The sequence below is a fragment of the Pipistrellus hanaki genome, assembly GCF_964339955.1.
Source record: "Pipistrellus hanaki genome assembly, chromosome: 12".
In the NCBI taxonomy this organism is placed as follows: domain Eukaryota; kingdom Metazoa; phylum Chordata; class Mammalia; order Chiroptera; family Vespertilionidae; genus Pipistrellus; species Pipistrellus hanaki.
The window spans coordinates 15,215,287-15,232,178 of record NC_140514.1 but is presented as its reverse complement, the minus strand read 5'-3'; the positions used below and the strand labels follow the sequence as shown (position 1 = coordinate 15,232,178).

General features: G+C 50.7%; 1 protein-coding gene across 1 annotated transcript in view; it reads right to left on the bottom strand.

The window, feature by feature from the left end:
• The window catches only part of CIB4 (calcium and integrin binding family member 4), a gene marked incomplete at its 5' end in the record, with an annotated part of 33,280 nt that overhangs the window by 2,701 nt on the left and 13,687 nt on the right, over window positions 1-16,892 (bottom strand). The window contains one exon of the mRNA XM_084901405.1: window positions 4,603-4,744. Coding sequence (XP_084757531.1) covers window positions 4,603-4,744 — 142 coding nt within the window. The remainder of the gene's footprint in view (window positions 1-4,602; window positions 4,745-16,892) is intronic.

The following is a 16,892-nucleotide window of genomic DNA, read 5'->3' as shown; positions in this document are numbered from 1 at the left end:
ATGGAATGCCACCACCCAGCTGTCACAGGTGGGTCTAGAACCTGGCACTCAGTAAGACCTGAGGAATGGGCACTACAGCAGCAAGGCCAGCTGCAGGTGAAGGTGGTGTTTAATCTATCTCTCTAATATATTGTATAAAAGGCTAATATGCTAAGTGTCTGTCTGGGTAATGACATCATGTGGAAACACCTGGCTTCCTCTCTGTAGCGACACTAGCCTCCTTGGAGTTTCTTCAGCCCAGGAACACAACTTGCTTTATAACCAGGTGGAAACATTTTACTCTATAACCGAATGTCTGTGAAGCATTTTCCTGTGCCTCATCTCATTTGATCCTCACAGAAGTCCTGGAATAAGTAGGTAGGAGACTTGGTGGAATCCCATTTTCTTTTCATTAGCTCAAAAATGGAAATTTAGAAAGCTTAGAAACTTGACCTGACTGAAAAGAAGTAAGGAATGGTGGACCTTAAAAAATGACTTCAGATCATGGAATTCTCCATGCTAGAGAAAAACTGTGCAGCTGCCAGAGATCTTGGGCGCTATCTTGCATAAGCCACTTGGGGTTCCCTGTCATCTGCCACCAAACTTAATCCTAACGAATTAATTACCTGAGCCTCAGTTTTCTCATTTGTAAAATGGGTAATAGCAGTACCTCCAGACAGTTGATGGGATGATTAACTAAGAAAATACAGAAAGGCCGGCTGACATGGGGTTTGGAATATAGAAGATGCTTATTAGACATAGTAGAGATTCAATTCTCTATCACTTGATGATTCTTAAATACAAAAAAGAATGCAAACCTCGGAAACCGTATAATATCCTGCTTTGGAGAGTGACAGCTGGAGCTTTATGGGGCCCAGAGTGGAGGAGTGAGTTTGCGGATGTCACAGGACCCTTCAGTGGGAGAGCCAAGATGTTTGTCCCTGTTCCCCACGGCAGGATAGGGATGTGGCAGTTGCAACTAACCAGCACCCTCACTGAGGAGGCAGCTCCCCTGGCTGGGTGTTTGTCGGCCTCAGGAACTGGAGGCTGAGGCCCAAGACGCTCCCCCAGGCTCCCCCTGCACAGCCCTGCCATCGGACACCATGGGCAATGGTGGAGGGCGCAGAGGGACTGTCAGCAGGCCGAGGCAGCGAGGAGCCACCGCAGTGACATTGCACTGCTGGGAGAAGCTCCGCAGCCTCTCCCAGGGACCCCGCAGTGTCCCCGGCGTCCAGCTGGCCCAGCGCCCATGTGCAGAGACTGCAGCAAAGCGACATGGTGTTGGTCCCAAGCCATCTGGAAACAAAAGCATTTGCTGGAGTAAAATGTAGCCCTGGACAGTGCCCCTCCTTTGGGGGTGCAGCAGCCTGGGAAAGGGCTGGGGCGGGAGCTCTAGGCCGCTGGCCAGTCCCTGGGGCCTCAACAGCCTCAGGACCTGCAGCCTTGAGCCACTTGGCGGGGGGTGGGGGGAGAAGAGGGGGAGTGTGGGGAGCTTCCTCTTGCTGTTTCCCAACAAACGGGAATTTAGAAAGCTGTTGTGGTTGGGGCTCAGCCTTCAGGTCACCCTAAAACATTCTTACCACCATCATTGCAATCTCTCTGTCATATTATCTTTGCAATTCACAAAGGACTTTTGCAAAAATGAGCCCATTGGATGGAGTCAGACAGGGCACACTTCCACTATTTTAGTCCCATGAGAATTGAGGCTGCCTTCCTGGCTCCTTCCCAGCTACTAGCCCGTGGCGCTCTGGCACCTGCCTGAGGGTAATTCACATCTAGTGGAAGCAGGTGCTGATGGGAGCAGAGAGGCATGCTGGGATGCTGGTCTCTAACAGGCAGGAAATCTCCCCAGAGATGCTAACGGGAAGAACCGATCCGCTGGAGGCTGGGAGCGTCCCTCAAAGCAGAAACTTGGCCCCGGAATGTCCCAGGTAGGTGTGGCTTGCCCTGCTCCGGATGCTTGACCAATAGCCATTCTTAAAAAGAACTGCAATTCTTGCTCAGGACAACATGGTCGGCTTAAAATATTCAGCTTTCTCCCTTGTAGTTGTGCGTGGCCACCTGGCATCGTTCTGGCCGTAGTTGTTGGGCGGGGCTTCCGAGAGGGTTTGCTAAGGGAGAGCGGACTTAACCGTGCCTTCCATTTGTGTCCGTATCCTTTCTTCCATCCCTTTTCCTTTCTGCTGGAATGAAGGTGAGATGCCTGTAGGCAAGCAGCCACCTTGTGATTGGGAGGACCAGTCTCAGACTAAAGATGGCAAATCGGGATGTTTGAAGGCACAGTGGCTACTTCCTGGAACCATTCCCTGGCTCCATGATGAGTTGTTTTGTTTTTTGTTTTAATCTGGATACTTTTACTCATAATTGAATGCAATCCTAACTGAAACAGTCGGTCAGAGCAATAGTTCTCAAATTCTGTTCCAGTTTAGAATCACCCAGGGAGCGTTTTAAAAGCCCACCAAACAGGGCCTACCCATCATCTATCACCATTACATCCAATCTGCAGCAGGGCGCAAGCACCTGTAGGTCGTTAAAGCTCCTCAGGTGAGTCCAATATGCATCTGTGCCTGCACCAATGAGTGAGAGCCGTGGGTGGTCAGCAAACCTCGGCTTGCAAGCCACATGAGGCTTTTTGGCCCCTTGAGTGTGGCTCTTCCACAAAATACCACGGCCTGGGAGAGTCTATTTTGAAGAAGTGTTGTTAGAAGAAGTTTAAGTTTAAAAGATTTGACTCTCAAAAGAAATTTCAATCGTTGTACTATTGATATTTGGCTCTGTTGACTAATGAGTTTGCCGACCACTAGAGCTTGAACTTTAAGGTACAGAGGAACCACCTGATTCAGTAGGTGGGGGGTAGGGCCTAAGAGTCTTGATTTCTAATAAGCTTCCCAGCAATGCAGACGCTGCTGGTGCATGGGCCTCACTTGGAGTGGCAAAGGGTTGGAGCACTGAGATCGGTCTTTGGACTTTGGCTAAGAGTGATCACCACGGCCATTATCATCCTCCTCTTCTCCTTCCTATCCCCTTCTCTTTTCCCTTCTACTTTTCCCTCTTCTTCCTCCTCCTTCACGGCTGTCACCACCACCTCAATATCCTGAGCAGCTTCCACGTGCCCCATCTCTAATCCTGCTGACAGCTGGGTAAGGTGACAGATCTTCTGAGTCTGGGGTTTGTGTGGGGATATCTGACGGAGCCTGGGCGTGTATGAGTCCCTAGGCATCTATCAGCACAGCTGATGTGCATGAAGGCTTGGCGCTTCTTGTTTTTGTGTTTGAGCCCATGGAGGAGGGAAACCATTGGAGGAGACCTGGAGAGGAGGGGTGGAGGAAGAGAAGGACAGCGTGGGAGACAGGTGGCGTCTGCCCATGTTCAGATCTGAGGCACTCTGCCGGGCCTCCTGGGAGGGAGGGCATTCTCCCCACTTCTGAGCGGAACGCAATTCAGCTCCTGTGCGTTGGAGCTTGAAGAGAATCAGCGGCTCTTCTTGTTCCCTGGAGGTGTAAGTGGTTTTGTTTGTTTAGCTCTGGAAACCATGGAAAGACAGCGAGGCAGCCGTCTCTGGGGACCTCTGCCCAGCTTACACTTTGCCGTCTCAGAGAAGTGTCCCCACCACAGCCTCTGCAGCCACGTCTGTTCCTGCGACTCTGATTCTTCCTGGCCAAGGCTGATTAGCCAAGGCTGGTCATCTAAAACTCTTCCTCCTCATCCTCCCCACGTCCACGTGGGCAAGGCAAGACTAAGAGGGTGTCTGGTGTGGAGAAGCTGGCAGGGATAGGAGGCAGGTGAGGTGCCAACATGGATAAGCCTAAGTGAACAAGTCCTTTGGGGCCAAGGAATGGTCACATGGAGCTTAAAGCCTTGCCTGTGGTCTATTCGAAGGTTTCCCGAGATTTCTTTCATTTTGATTCCTTTTGAGAATGGCAGGCAACCTCAGCCAGGAAGAAGCACAGTCGCAGGAACAGAGGTGGCTGCAGAGGCTGGGGGTGGGGCCACTTCTCCCAGATGGCCTGCTGAAGGGCAGAAATTTTGCAGAGCCTTTTGGCCCAAGACAAAACCAGAGACAAAAAACAGCCATAGGACCTCAGAGATGATCTGTCTCAGCTCTCCTCATTTAGAAAAGTGAAATGATTTGCCCAAGATTGCTCAGTTATATAATGGCTGAATTTCAGCATTCAAATCTTTTAAGTTCTGTGAGACAAGCAAAACTGCTTTACACCCATAATGTAATCTATCTCTATCTCTATCTCTATCTCTATCTCTATCTCTATCTCTGTCTCTGTCTCTGTCTCTGTCTCTGTCTCTGTCTCTGTCTTGGTCTTGTCTCTGTCTCTGTCTCTATTTATCTCTCTCCTGCCCCCACCAAGATCATGAAATACCAATGACCATTTGTTTGCCTCTGATGACAGAGAGGAGAATGTATCAATCCATTGGAATAATAACTGTCAATTCTGTTTTTAAAATCTACAGTCTGGACAAACATGAAAATACTCTTAAGTACCCAGTAAACCCCAATTAACACCAATACACAGATGTTGATGGAGTCCAGACATTTACTCTATGGCACGTGTCTCCTCCCCGCCCCCCCCCCCCCCCCCCCATCACTCAACCCCCCACAGCACTCACCGTAGATGCGAAAGGCATACTCGATCTTCAGGCTGGGGCAGGCCTGCTCGCTGAACACCGACGCCATGCCCAGCACGTCCTCAAAGGAGAACACGTTGTTGTGCGAGAACACGCGGCAGATCCGGTCTCTGAAAGGGTTGGCCTGTGGGTGAGGAAGAGGAGGAGAGGGTCCTGCCCATGCCAGGCTCGTGCCACCCTGAGCCTCACTTACCTTACCGTGTGATGGGTTTGAGAGGGAAGTAATAGCCACAACCTGAATATTGAGTCCATGAGCGAGGACCGTGAGAGAGGACACGGATGATAGAGCAGCTTCCCATCACTCCTCCCACTGCCATCTCCTCCCGCACACACCTTCCAAAGCTGTTATTCTTTTTTATGGTTACTGATTTCTTTCCAGTTTTTTGTATAAACTTAGAGAATATCAAAATAATAATAATAATAATAATAATAATAATAATAATAATAAAGAATGGGATACAAATTGTTTGTAATCCACTCTCCAGTGTGAGCCACTGGCAACATATGGGGGTAGAGGTCAGCCAGGACTGGATTTAAATTTTTTGTTCTTTGTGGGGGTTTTTTGCTGGTGAGTGACCTTAGCTTCGGCAAATTACATAATCTCCTAAGCTTTCTCATCTACAAAACAGGGTGGGATAATACTGTATCTACCTAATCGTTTTGTGGTGAGGATTGAACAGCACAGCTTTAAAATTACAGAGGGACAGATAAATACCGCTCAACAAATGATAACCATTAGTTATTACTATGGATATCAGCAATTTTCTCTTTTAAACCAAGCTATTTCTCAAATTAGGAGCCCCACGTGGGTCAAGGTCATGTGATTTTTAGGAACCCCTGGTGTCCGTGACCGGGGCCTGGCCAGGGGCGTGCAGGAGAGGGCCCTCTGACACCCACCGGAACCACAGGGTTCTGAGCACACAGCCAGCTCCGAGGCAACTTAGCAGATTTTCCACCCAAAATGAACTCAGATTCTTCTGATGCTTCAAGGTAAACGTGACTCATGTGAACAGTGAGTAAGAGGTTATTTTGAAAATGAGATTTTTGTTGTTGAACACATGTGTTGTCACCTAGGAAAAAAAATGCTTGTAGCTGCATACCCGAGAATATTAGACACAGATGTTTAACGTCTGTTTGAAAATCATCCCAATGGAGAGAGGGTCAGGGGGTTCTGAGTCCATTTTTTTTTAAGAATATGAAAATGCGATGCTTTCCATTTCACTTGTAAAGAGCCACTGACTGACATAAGAGATGATGGGCATCTACTAGCTTAACGCCAATAAAAAGCCCGTAATTGGTGGGTGAGACTGATAATGAGCACCATAATTTAATACAGCCTACGCCACATCTCTGTTCTACGGGTTAGCTCTGACAGCCATAAAGAATAAACTCAGTGAGAACAAGACCTCCGAACACTCTGGGTCAAAGGTTAAAGCAAGATTTCACAGAATAATGAAGCCCATCAACCATATTGCTTTTCCTTACCCTACTGTTATTAACGATAGATTGTGGGTGGAAGGAATTTTGTTCTATAAAATTTTGCTTTATAAAATAAAATTTTATGTAATATTATATTTATGTAAAATATCTTAGCATATTTTATGTAATCTTTAGCTTTGATCAGTTAACATTGATATTATAGTAGAGGCACATCATTTATAGATAATATACGTATCTTATGGGTGCACGTTCCACATTTTTTTTTTTACTACTGGGATGCACGGAGACCTCTGATCTGGACTGGCCCCTCAGACCCCAGATGTGTCAGTGCAGCCTGGACGGGGAGAGGCACTTGCCCAAGGTCATCAGTCTAGACCCAGGGCTCCTGCGTCTGCCTGGCACTGTTTCCCCCCCCCTTCCCCATGGAGCCTCGTGGGAAATAAACATCAGAGAAAAAGATGGTGATGGAGGCAGAGCATGTGACCTTTACAATGTGGGAAACCTTGGAAGTAGAACCATCTTCAAGTTTTTACTTGAGTAAAAAACAAAGCATTTGTTGACACCAAGCACAAAAGCAGAGCCTAAATCAAAGTCCAGGAAGTAGCAGCCTGCGCCTGAGAGAGCTCTGTGTGGTGGGCGGTGACTGTGGATACAAATGTGAGAAGCGCTGCAGGAGGGTAGGAGCAAATGCTGTGGGAGGGAGAAGCCAAGAGGCCAAGGTGAAGGCCACCAGGAGCCACCAGGCTGGGGAATGATGGAGGAGCAGGGGACCCTGCTCCTGAGAGGCCCAGCCACAGAGCTATCCATCCTCTCACCCCCACACCCCGGAGGCCAAGGGAGGGCTGGCGGTCTCAGGGAGGCCTGGCGGACACCTGCCAGGTGGGTGTCCAGGGCCTGTCTCTTTCCAGCAATGGCAGCTCCTCTCTCCCCGAAGCTCCTGCCTCGTCTCTCCTGGGAGGGAGATGTCAGGGCATGAACTTCCACTATGACGAGGTGTCCTCAGCACAGACACAGCGTCACGCAAAGGGATGCCAGCGGCGCTGCAGGAAGCTTTCTAAGGGCCCAAGAGATGCTTCCTCCGTGCCTCGCTCCCCTGCTCCCTGTCCTGAGCCAATGCCAGCTCGGCGGGTGTCCTGGGCTCCAGCCCGGCCACCAGCACACAGAAGAACAGCTGGGAAGAGGCGGGGGAGAGAGCGAGGCTCATGAGTAATCCCAGTGCCAGTGCACTGTCTTCCAGATGTTTGTGGCCATGATTTTAACAACCTGAAGTCTGAGCCAATAAATCCCAAGGTCTAACCAGAGTTACAGCCTGCGTCCCCGTTCACACCCGTCGAGAAGTCTTCCATCCTCCGGAGGAGGAAGAGGATGACAGCTGACAAAGCAGCGCTTCCTCTGAGGAATAGCAGGCCCCCTCGTGTGCAGGCATTCTGAACAAGAGGACATAAACACATCAGCACGGGAATTTATGCAGGTAACTCAGTAGTGCGGTCTCCATCGATGCATGATAAAACCAGAGACGGCGAAAATAAACTCCAAAGGCTGGGGATTTTTTTTTTTGGAAATAGAAACTACAGTTTGTTGATAATAAAACAATTACAGCCCCTGCCAAAAACCAAAAAAAAGTTAACAAGAGATTTGATTTGAAGATGAAAGTCAGAGGGAAACTATTTGGACTTAGCTTAAAAATATCTCCTCTCCATTTCCCCAGCTAGCATGTAGTCAAAAAGGGCCTTTGACAGTTGCTGGAAAAAATTCACACAGAAATACGCTAGTGACTCAATAACGACGACATTGACGCACTTCCATTTTTTAAGGTCTGCTTTTAAAAAAAAATCAAACAGTGCCATTTCATTTAAAATTTCTCATTGCTAAGAAAGTGTTCTTCATTTTTAGTGTTTCTTATTTTTGAATAATGTTTTATTTTTGTTCATTTTCTCTGCTACCAACTCTTTTTTTTTTTTAAAGGATATGATTGATGTTTATATTTTTTAACAGATGTAGAGCACCTGTCAAGGGAAGGAGTGGATGGAGGTCTCTGCTGGGAGGAAAAGAAGAGGCCAGCCCTCCTAGGTCCTGAGTGGAGGCTGAGGTTACTGGGGAAGTGCTCCCCGAAGGCCTCTCATGGTTTTGTGCAAGCGTGGGCGAGAAACCATTGAAAAAGCTACAAATAGGCCGAAACTGGTTTGGCTCAGTGGATAGAGCATCGGCTTGGGGACTGAAAGGTCCCGGTTTCAATTCCAGTCAAGGGCATGTACCTTGGTTGTGGGCACATCCCCAGTAGGGGGTGTGCAAGAGGCAGCTGATCGATGACTCTCTCTCATCGATGTTTCTAACTCTCTATCTCTCTCCCTTCCTCTCTGTACAAAATCAATAAAAAATATATTTTAAAAAAATAAATGTTAAAAGAAAAAGCTACAAATAGGCTACATATGTTTAAGAAAGTAGAGACAAGCATGATGAGAAAAACTACAAACCCACAGATTTAGGAAGCTCAATAAAACCCAAGTAGAAGAAAGTTGAAGAAAACTCTACCATGGTACAGCATAATCAAATTGCTAAAGGCCACTACGAAAGAGAAGCATGTTTCAGGAGTGAGGAGAGGATAAAATGACAATAGATTTCTTCCCAGAAACGAAGCAAGTCAAAGGTCAGTGAAGCAATGTATTTAACTCTCTGAAACAAAACAAAACAAACAAAAATGCTCTCATCTTATTGTTCTATACCCAGCAAAAATATCTTTGAAACCTAACGGCAAAAAACTTTTCCCCCCCTGACGGATAAAAGCTGAGTGACTTCATTAGCACAAGGCCAGAGCTAAAAGTCTATTAAAAGTAGTTCTTCAGGGAGAAGGAAAATACCAGAAGGAAGCTTGGGTCTACACAGGAATGGAGCACCAAAATTGATAAATAGGTGAGTACATAGAGAACTTTTTCTCATTTAAAATTCTTTCAAGGAGACAAATCCACATTATAGCTGGAGATTTCAACACCCTTCTATCAGTAATTGATAAAAGGAGTAGAACATAAAATTATTAGGGATGTAAGATACTTGAAAAGACAACTTGAGAATACGATCAGCCAGCTCCACCCAACACGGTAGTATATACTTTTTTTTTTTTCAAGTGCACTTAGAACATTTACCAAGATAGAGCATCTGCTGGGTTTCAATAAATTTAAGAAGATTTAAATCAGACAAAGTATGTTTCCCGACCTCAACAAAATTAAATTAGAAATAAGTAACAGCCAAAACAGGTTTGGCTCAGTAGATAGAGCGTCGGTCTGAGGACTGAAAGATCCCAGGTTCGATTCCGGTCAAGGGCATGTACATTGGTTGCGGACACATCCCCAGTAGGGGGTGTGCAAGAGGCAGCTGATCAATGTTTCTCTCTCATCAATGTTTCTAGCTCTCTATCCCTCTCCCATCCTCTCTATAAAAAAATCAATAAAATATATTTTTAAAAGAAATAAGTAACAGAAAGATATCTTGAATACCCTCAACGTCAAAGAAATCAGAAGGAAATTAGGAAATAATTTAAACTAAATGAAAACGAAAACAAAGCATATCAACATCTGTGGTATTCAGTGAAAGCAGTGTATATATACTACAAGGAAATGAATAGTATTGAATGATTTTATTGAGGAAAAAGGATTAAGTTTTTATTTAAAACTTTAAAAAGGTCCCTTGCTGGGAGAAAAAAGAGGGTCAGGAACTCCAGGTCTGTCTTGGGTGGTGTCCTTCTAACCCTGGGCTCCTGGGCTCCTGGCCCTGAGAAGTGGCTGCCCTGGGGACATGGAAAGGATTGTCACCAGGGGCTGCAGCTTGGAAGCCAGAGGTGGATGGAGCCACTGGGCCGAACAGAACAGATAAGCAAGATGCCTCTTCCACCCCATGGTCCCTGAGGAATTCCTGGTTGTGGGTCTAACCTCAGTCACCCTTCAGCTCTAGGGAAACTCTGCCAGAAGGTGGCAGTGTTGAGTTGGAATCATTCAGTCAACTTGCCAAGCCAAGGTGCTCAAGAACCTACCACCTACCGTGTGCAAGGCATTGGGCTAGGCCAGTGGTCAGCAAACTGTGGCTGGCGAGCCACATGCGGCTCTTTGGCTCCTTGAGTGTGGCTCTTCCACAAAACACCACATGCGGGCGTGCACGTACAGTGCGACTGAAACTTCGTGGCCCATGCGCAGAAGGGGGTTTTCAGCCTGGCTGAGTCTATTTTGAAGAAGTGGTTCTAACGCCGAGCCACACTCAAGGGGTCAAAGAGCCGCATGTGGCTCGAGAGCCACGGTTTGCCAACCACGGGGCTGGGCAGTCACTATCCCGCTGGCAGGTGTTACCACTCTGTTTTACAAAGAGAGGAAGCGAAAGACCAGAGAAGGACTCGAACACCAAACGCCCTGCTGTGTCCACAGCGCTGCGCTGGGCTCCATTGAGTATTGCATTAAGTTTTGTTTTTGTTTTTCTAAAAAACTGTTTCAGAACCGCATCCGTGCACACCCAAAGCCATCAGGGTTCAAGGCGTTTCCCCGAGCCCCATGCCCCTGCCAGGCGGTAGCTGCTCAGAGCACAAACCAGCAGTGCCAAAGGATGTGGCCTCCTCCGATAGGAATTCAAGACACAAAGCTCGTGACCTGAACGTCAAGTCCTTGAAGCGAATGCATACAGCGAGTTCCTGTGCGCCCGGCCCTGAACCACGACCTGGGCCCCCAAATAACGGAGACACCCCGTCTGTCCTGCACGCAGCTCAGCCCAGGCACGGACGCACAGAGGATCTTCAGAAACAGGAAGCTGGAAGAAGTGTCTGAATTAAGTACCAGCACAATAAAATGACAAGAATTAGGGCAGGGTAACGTTGCTGGAAGGTCTAAGGGCCTGGATGGAGAAACTAATTAGAGGACAGAGACATGGTCAGAGCCACGGGCAGGTTCAGGCAGGGGGCAAGGCGGGGCGGGGTTCTGGGAGCTGCCCGGGGCCAGGAGGAGGAAACCGGGGGAGACAGCAGCGCTCCCCCATCCTTCCTCACGTGCCACCCGCGCTCTCCTCCCGCCCAGGCTGCCCCGGTTCCACCGGGACGGATAGAGCCGTTAAGTAAGGGGCGAGTGGCAGCGGGGCTTAACCTGGACCCTGGCACCCCGGGGGGCGCGGGCCCAGGTGGTCTGTGTGATCTTCGCAGCCGGAGAGAAGCCTGGCGTTTTCATTGCCGGGGAGCTGGGCACAGAGGGCCTGAGGATGGGAAACTCACGTAGGGGAACGCACTCCCTCGATTGGCCGGCCCCAGACGCACCCTCCTCGCCAGCTGTTTGTAAGGAAGAAACAGTCTCTGTGTTGCCGGTGGCTAACCTTCCTGAAGTCTAAAAACAGAGGCCCGTAGGCAAGCTGTCTCCGGGTGACAGATGGGCTGGCAGGGACAGGCTGAGGATGTGTCCTGCCGGCAGCTGGAGGCGGATGGCTCATGGAACAAGTTAAGGGAGCAGGGCAGTAAAAATGTTAAATATTATTAAACATCCCCGGGAGCACGTGTCCTGAGCCTGGCCCCAGCCCGCCAGAGCAGCCTCCGCCCCCCCCCCTCCCCCCGCAACCCCCCTGAGTTCCAGGCCCTCCGGGAACCTGCCGCTGCCCCAGGCCTCCTGCTAGCACAGCGGAACCCAGAGGGCTGCAGACCTGAGGTCTGGGGGCGCCCCTGGCCCCCCGCAGGGTGCTTCCAAGGTTGGAGGTGGGGAGCGGGATGAGCAGGGGCCCTGGAGTCAGGCTGACTCTAAAACGTGAGTATCCTACGCTGCTGCCGTGTGGCCGTTACAAGATGTGGGTGTCTCACAGCTTTCAAGGTTTAGACAACCTCAGTTTTTCAGTCATGCAACTTCCCCGAGCAAAAAAGAAAAAAGAAAAAAAAAAAGGAACCAAAAGGCCCATGGTCCCCTCATTTGTTTATCAAATCTGTTACAGGAGAAACCATGCTTACACTATAGATAAGTGTCTGTTCACGGTTGTACGTTAATATTTGCAGCAGCGTGAGGAAAACCAACCCTACAGCGTCTGACCACACATTAAACAACATTCAAGTTGCCGGGTCACGAGAGTTAACGAGCAACAGGAGCTGCGAGGCCTTGGGCAGGACGCTGAGCCTCTCCTTCGCCCATCTGCAGAATGGGCAGCATCATAACTCTGCTCAGCGGGCTTATGGGGGTCCGAGGAGATCATATTTGCATAACACTTGGTGCTGGCAGCCCCCAATTAAAGCTCCCGTCCTCCTGTCAGCGTCACCAGCTGGCAAAGCCATCACGTTAGAGCTCCCCCAAGTGCGGCTGTCCCTGGGCCAACATGTGGCCAGGAGCTACCCTGCCTGGGGGTGGCAGCGGAAACGTTAGTCCCGGCTCCGCTGGGCGCCCCAGGGCCAGCTGCAGGCCGTGGGCAGAGGCACCGCCGCCCGGTGAAGTCCACGGGGCTCCGAGAAGAGCAGTTCTGTGGGGAGCCGGAGGGAAGGGAGCGGACATGCGAGGACATCACCTCCTTTTGCAAAGAGGCCAGCCAGTCAGAGAGGCTGGCACCCCTGCTCCGTGCCTGGGGCCCACGGGCAGCTTTCCTCAGAACTCACATCCCCGCCCCCGACCTGGGCTTTCGGAGCGGCTCCTGGGGGGAAGGGCCCGAGCATCTGCAAGCCGCCCAGGCGGTTTTCAGCCGGTCCTCAGGTGACACTAAGTCACGGTGCTAACGCATGGCAGAGACGAGACGCCAGATGCTGCCCCACGCCCTGTGCCCTGCCACCGTCCCCTCCAGGACACAGCCTCCCCGCCACCAAGGACAGGGGTGGAGATGGGGGCGGTGCAGGAAGTGGTGTGCAGCACGCTGCACCAACCTCTGACCTCTCCCCAGGGCTGATGCCCACCCTGAAAACACGGATGTCACACAGACTCCTCTCAACGCTTCCTCCAGCTCCCCCTCCCCACCATCCCCCCCCAATCTCACCCACTGAGGCCAGGCCCTGCAGAGGCAGGCAACTTACATCACCCCTAACCCACGTGCCCGCCCCCACTCACGCTGTCTCCTTGATCACTGTCCGCTGTCCACCCCTGACAAGCCATCTTTCCCATCCGCATGTCGGCCCACCGTGTCCCCTCGGGCTCCTCTCTTCCAGCCCCCGCCGGATTTATTTAGGAAGCCTTGCCATTTCCCCGCCTTAGCCATCCTGATGAAAACCACTTCCCCCGGAGCACCAGCTAAAGGGCTGCTGTTGAATGGACGGCTCTCCAGGTTTTATTGAATGGCCAGGAGAATGAGAAAGCATCCCGGGCAGGCCGGAGGGAGGGCATCGGTGAGCAGGAAGCCCCTCTGCTGGGAGGCCAGGACGAGCGGAGCTCTCTGCCCAGGAGAGAAGGGGAAGGCCGGTCCTGGGGGGCGGGGGGGGGGGGGGGAGAACAGATAGAAGAGGGAGAGGAGAGGGGGTGATGGGTTCAAATGCTCCAAGATGGGACCCATCCTGAGACGTCTCCTCTCCCCCCTCCCCCCCAGCCTTCAGCAGAGCCTACCAAAACTCGCGCAGTGCTTAGCACAAGTGGGGTTTCTATGAAAATCGGTGAAAAGGTCGGGAGTTTTATTTAGATTGATAGGAAGTGAAGCAGACATGGAGATGGAACCTAAGGAGACATAAGAGCACCTCTTCCTGGTCCCTTGGCAGCCCTCTCCTCCCCCCGGAGTGGAAGAGAAGAGGGGGGAGGGCCCTGTGCTCGCGGGGCTGGAACCCAGGGAGGGCCTCGCAGCCCCAGGCGCCTGTGGGCTCAGGAGCCGTTTTCTCTGTGTTGAGGCTGTTGCACCCCGACCGGCATTGACCGGCGCCTAGGGCTGGGAACCTAACACCCGTTTATAGTTTTCTCTGTGGAAAATGCAAACAACAGCCCCTGTGAGAACCTGTTAGCACACAGCCTGCACCTGCGCTGTCAGGGCCGAGTGTGCAAAGCAGGAAGCTGGGAGGTGATGCGGCCACAGGGCAGCCCGGGCACCCATGGTTCCAGGGGTGCTTGGACGGGGGGCACCCTTCTTTTCCCGGGAGCAGCTCAGGGCCCCCCTGGTTCCACCCGCTGTTTACAAGCCGCCTTCCTGTGTGTAAGCAGGAGGGGTGCTCAGACGGTGTCGGGGCTGCTTTGCAGCTGTGTGGGGACACCCACCCTCGGCCCCCGGGAGCATGCTCCCCTGTGAACGCGGTAGGATGTGTATCTTTGCCTCCAGACAACCATCTCTTATCAACACATCTAAGCACCAATGGTTGATCTATTTTGTCCTTCGCTTTAATATAAACTGGAATGGGCTCACACATATAGCTCCTTTATCACCAATAGTTCATTCTCTCTCTCTCTCCCTCTCCCTCCCTCCCTCTCTCCCTCCCTCAGACTCTTTAAACACTGCAAACGGAATGAAGCAATTTAAAGTTCCATTTTTGTTTCACTCCCCAGCATTTTAGACTATTGAAAATTTGAAACCTCCAACTTCCCATTCTTCACTTTCCCTGTATCCTGGGAACATGGCCCCAGCCCCAGCAGGCTGCCCTTGACTGCTGAGGGCCCTCCCAGCCAGCCACGATTCATCATCACCTCGGCGTTCAATGAGTGCCAACTGGCGGCCCCGATCTCTCGGCATCACACTTGATTCATACGTCGCCTTGGGCCCACAGAGGACAGGCAGGCAGGAAGGAGAGAAATGGGTGCTTGTTACACATTTACTATGAACCCGGTGCCACGCCAGCCACAGTCACACGTGTTATCTTCCCTCTTATTCCTTACATCAGCCCAAACCGTAGGTCTCAGTAAGTTCATTCTATAGACCCGTGGTCGGCAAACCGCGGCTCGAGAGCCACATGCGGCTCTTTGGCCCCTTGAGTGTGGCTCTTCCACAAAATACCACGGCCTGGGGGAGTCTATTTTGAAGAAGTGGCATTAGAAGGAGTTTAAGTTTAAAACATGTGGCTCTCAAAAGAAATTTTAATCATTGTGCTGTTGATATTTGGCTCTGTGGACGAATGAGTTTGCCGACCACTGGTCTAGATGAAGAAAGGAGCAGAGGTTCAATAGCCAAATAAAAGGAAGACCAGGCCGAAACCAGTTTGACTCAGTGGATAGAGCGTCGGCCTGCGGACTGAAGGGTCCTGGGTTCAATTCTGGTCAAGGGCGTGTACGTTGGTTGCGGGCACATCCCCCGGGGGGGGGGGGGGGGGAGGGTGAAGGAGGCAGCTGATCGATGATTCTCTCTCATCGATGTTTCTAGCTCTCTATCCCTCTATTCCTCTCTGTAAAAAAATCAATAAAATATATTTAAAAAAAAAAAAAAAAAAAAAAAAAGGAAGACCAGGAACGTGTCTGACCCTCGAGCCTGAGCTCTTTGCAAGCAGTGGCAGTGGGCTTCAGGAGGACACTGCCTCAAAACAGGAGCGAGGGGTGAGGGTGGAGCGGGGGGGGCGCACACAGAGGTGTCCAGCTGCTGGGTCAGCAGGCAGGTCTAGGCTGAGTGCCAAGGAACGTGCTATGACTGATGCCAATGCCAACCCAAGGAGGACCGAGGGCAGGAGTGAAACATGTCCCAGGAGTCCTGGCTTTTGGGGGGAGGGGGGGCAGGGCGAGCCCATGCTGGGGCACAGGCGTGATGTGCAGTTCACCCAGGTCCCAGCGGCTCTCTCCAGGATGGTACCAGCAGCGCAGGAGGCGGAGAACTGGGCGGGGGTGTGTGTGTGTGTGGAGGGGGGACTGGCCCCACGGCAGCAGGGGTTGCTGAGAGAGCCGTGCATCTGGGGAAGGGCTTGAGCGACACCCTCATGGAGGATGGAGAGACACACGTGCCTATTGCCAAACCACGGGCCAAGTGACCCTTCGGTACCAACGTCCCCTCGGAGAGAGGTCTCTGGTGAGGTCACCCGGCTCTCTCTCTCATCATTGACTTGGGTTAAGGATGTTTAGGAGCTCGGGTTTTTTAAGTTTTGGTTTTTTTTTACCCCCGAGTTTCCCCCTCCTTCCCCCCCGCCCCGCGACATAAATTTTTCCCGTGTTGCCACACAGTCAGTATTATTATCATTTTAATGGCTCTGTCGTTCACATTCCCAGAATGGACAGGCCTTCCCGCCCTAAAACCTGGAAATCTAAACTAAGAAACATTTCCTTTATTTAATGAAGAAAATCATACATTAGGATGTTTATTGCAAAATTATTTATAGCAGCAAAAATAATAACCCCAAACCGGAAAGTGTTAATGTCCGGCAATGAGAGGATGGTTTAGTAAATCAGAGCTCAATGCAATTATACAACCATCAAACGATAATTACACAGGCTCTGTAGCAACGTGAAGAAACATTTATGCCTAATGGGGGAAAAAAAGCACAAAATAAAATTGCGTTTCTGTCTGCAGTGATGTCAAATAAGGCGTGCCTCGGGGGAGAAGAGGCGGCCAAAGAAAATAAGAAACGACAACCTCTGTTAGGTGTCCGGGTGCCAAGGAATCGCTTTCAGGAAATGTATTTCGACGCTGACACGCTACGTTAACAATAACTAAAAAGCGAGTTAGAAAGGAAAGTGAGCGGCAGAGATCATTTGCTAGGCAAGCAAACAAGCGTGTCTTCCTCGAGGGTGGGAAGCAGGGCTGGTTGCTTCTCTCTGCTGCTTTGTCATCTGCACGCCCAGAGCTGGGCCCCAGGCAGAGCTGGACTGGCTCCCAGACCCAGTGATGGCGGGGAGGGGGGCGAGCCTCGCCTGCACTCCTGGCAGGAAATGTTCCATGAAGACCAAGTTCAGTGGAAGAAGGCTGCTTCTGTATCTTTCCTTTCCAAATGCGTTCCTGAGCACCTAGCCACGTGCTGTTAT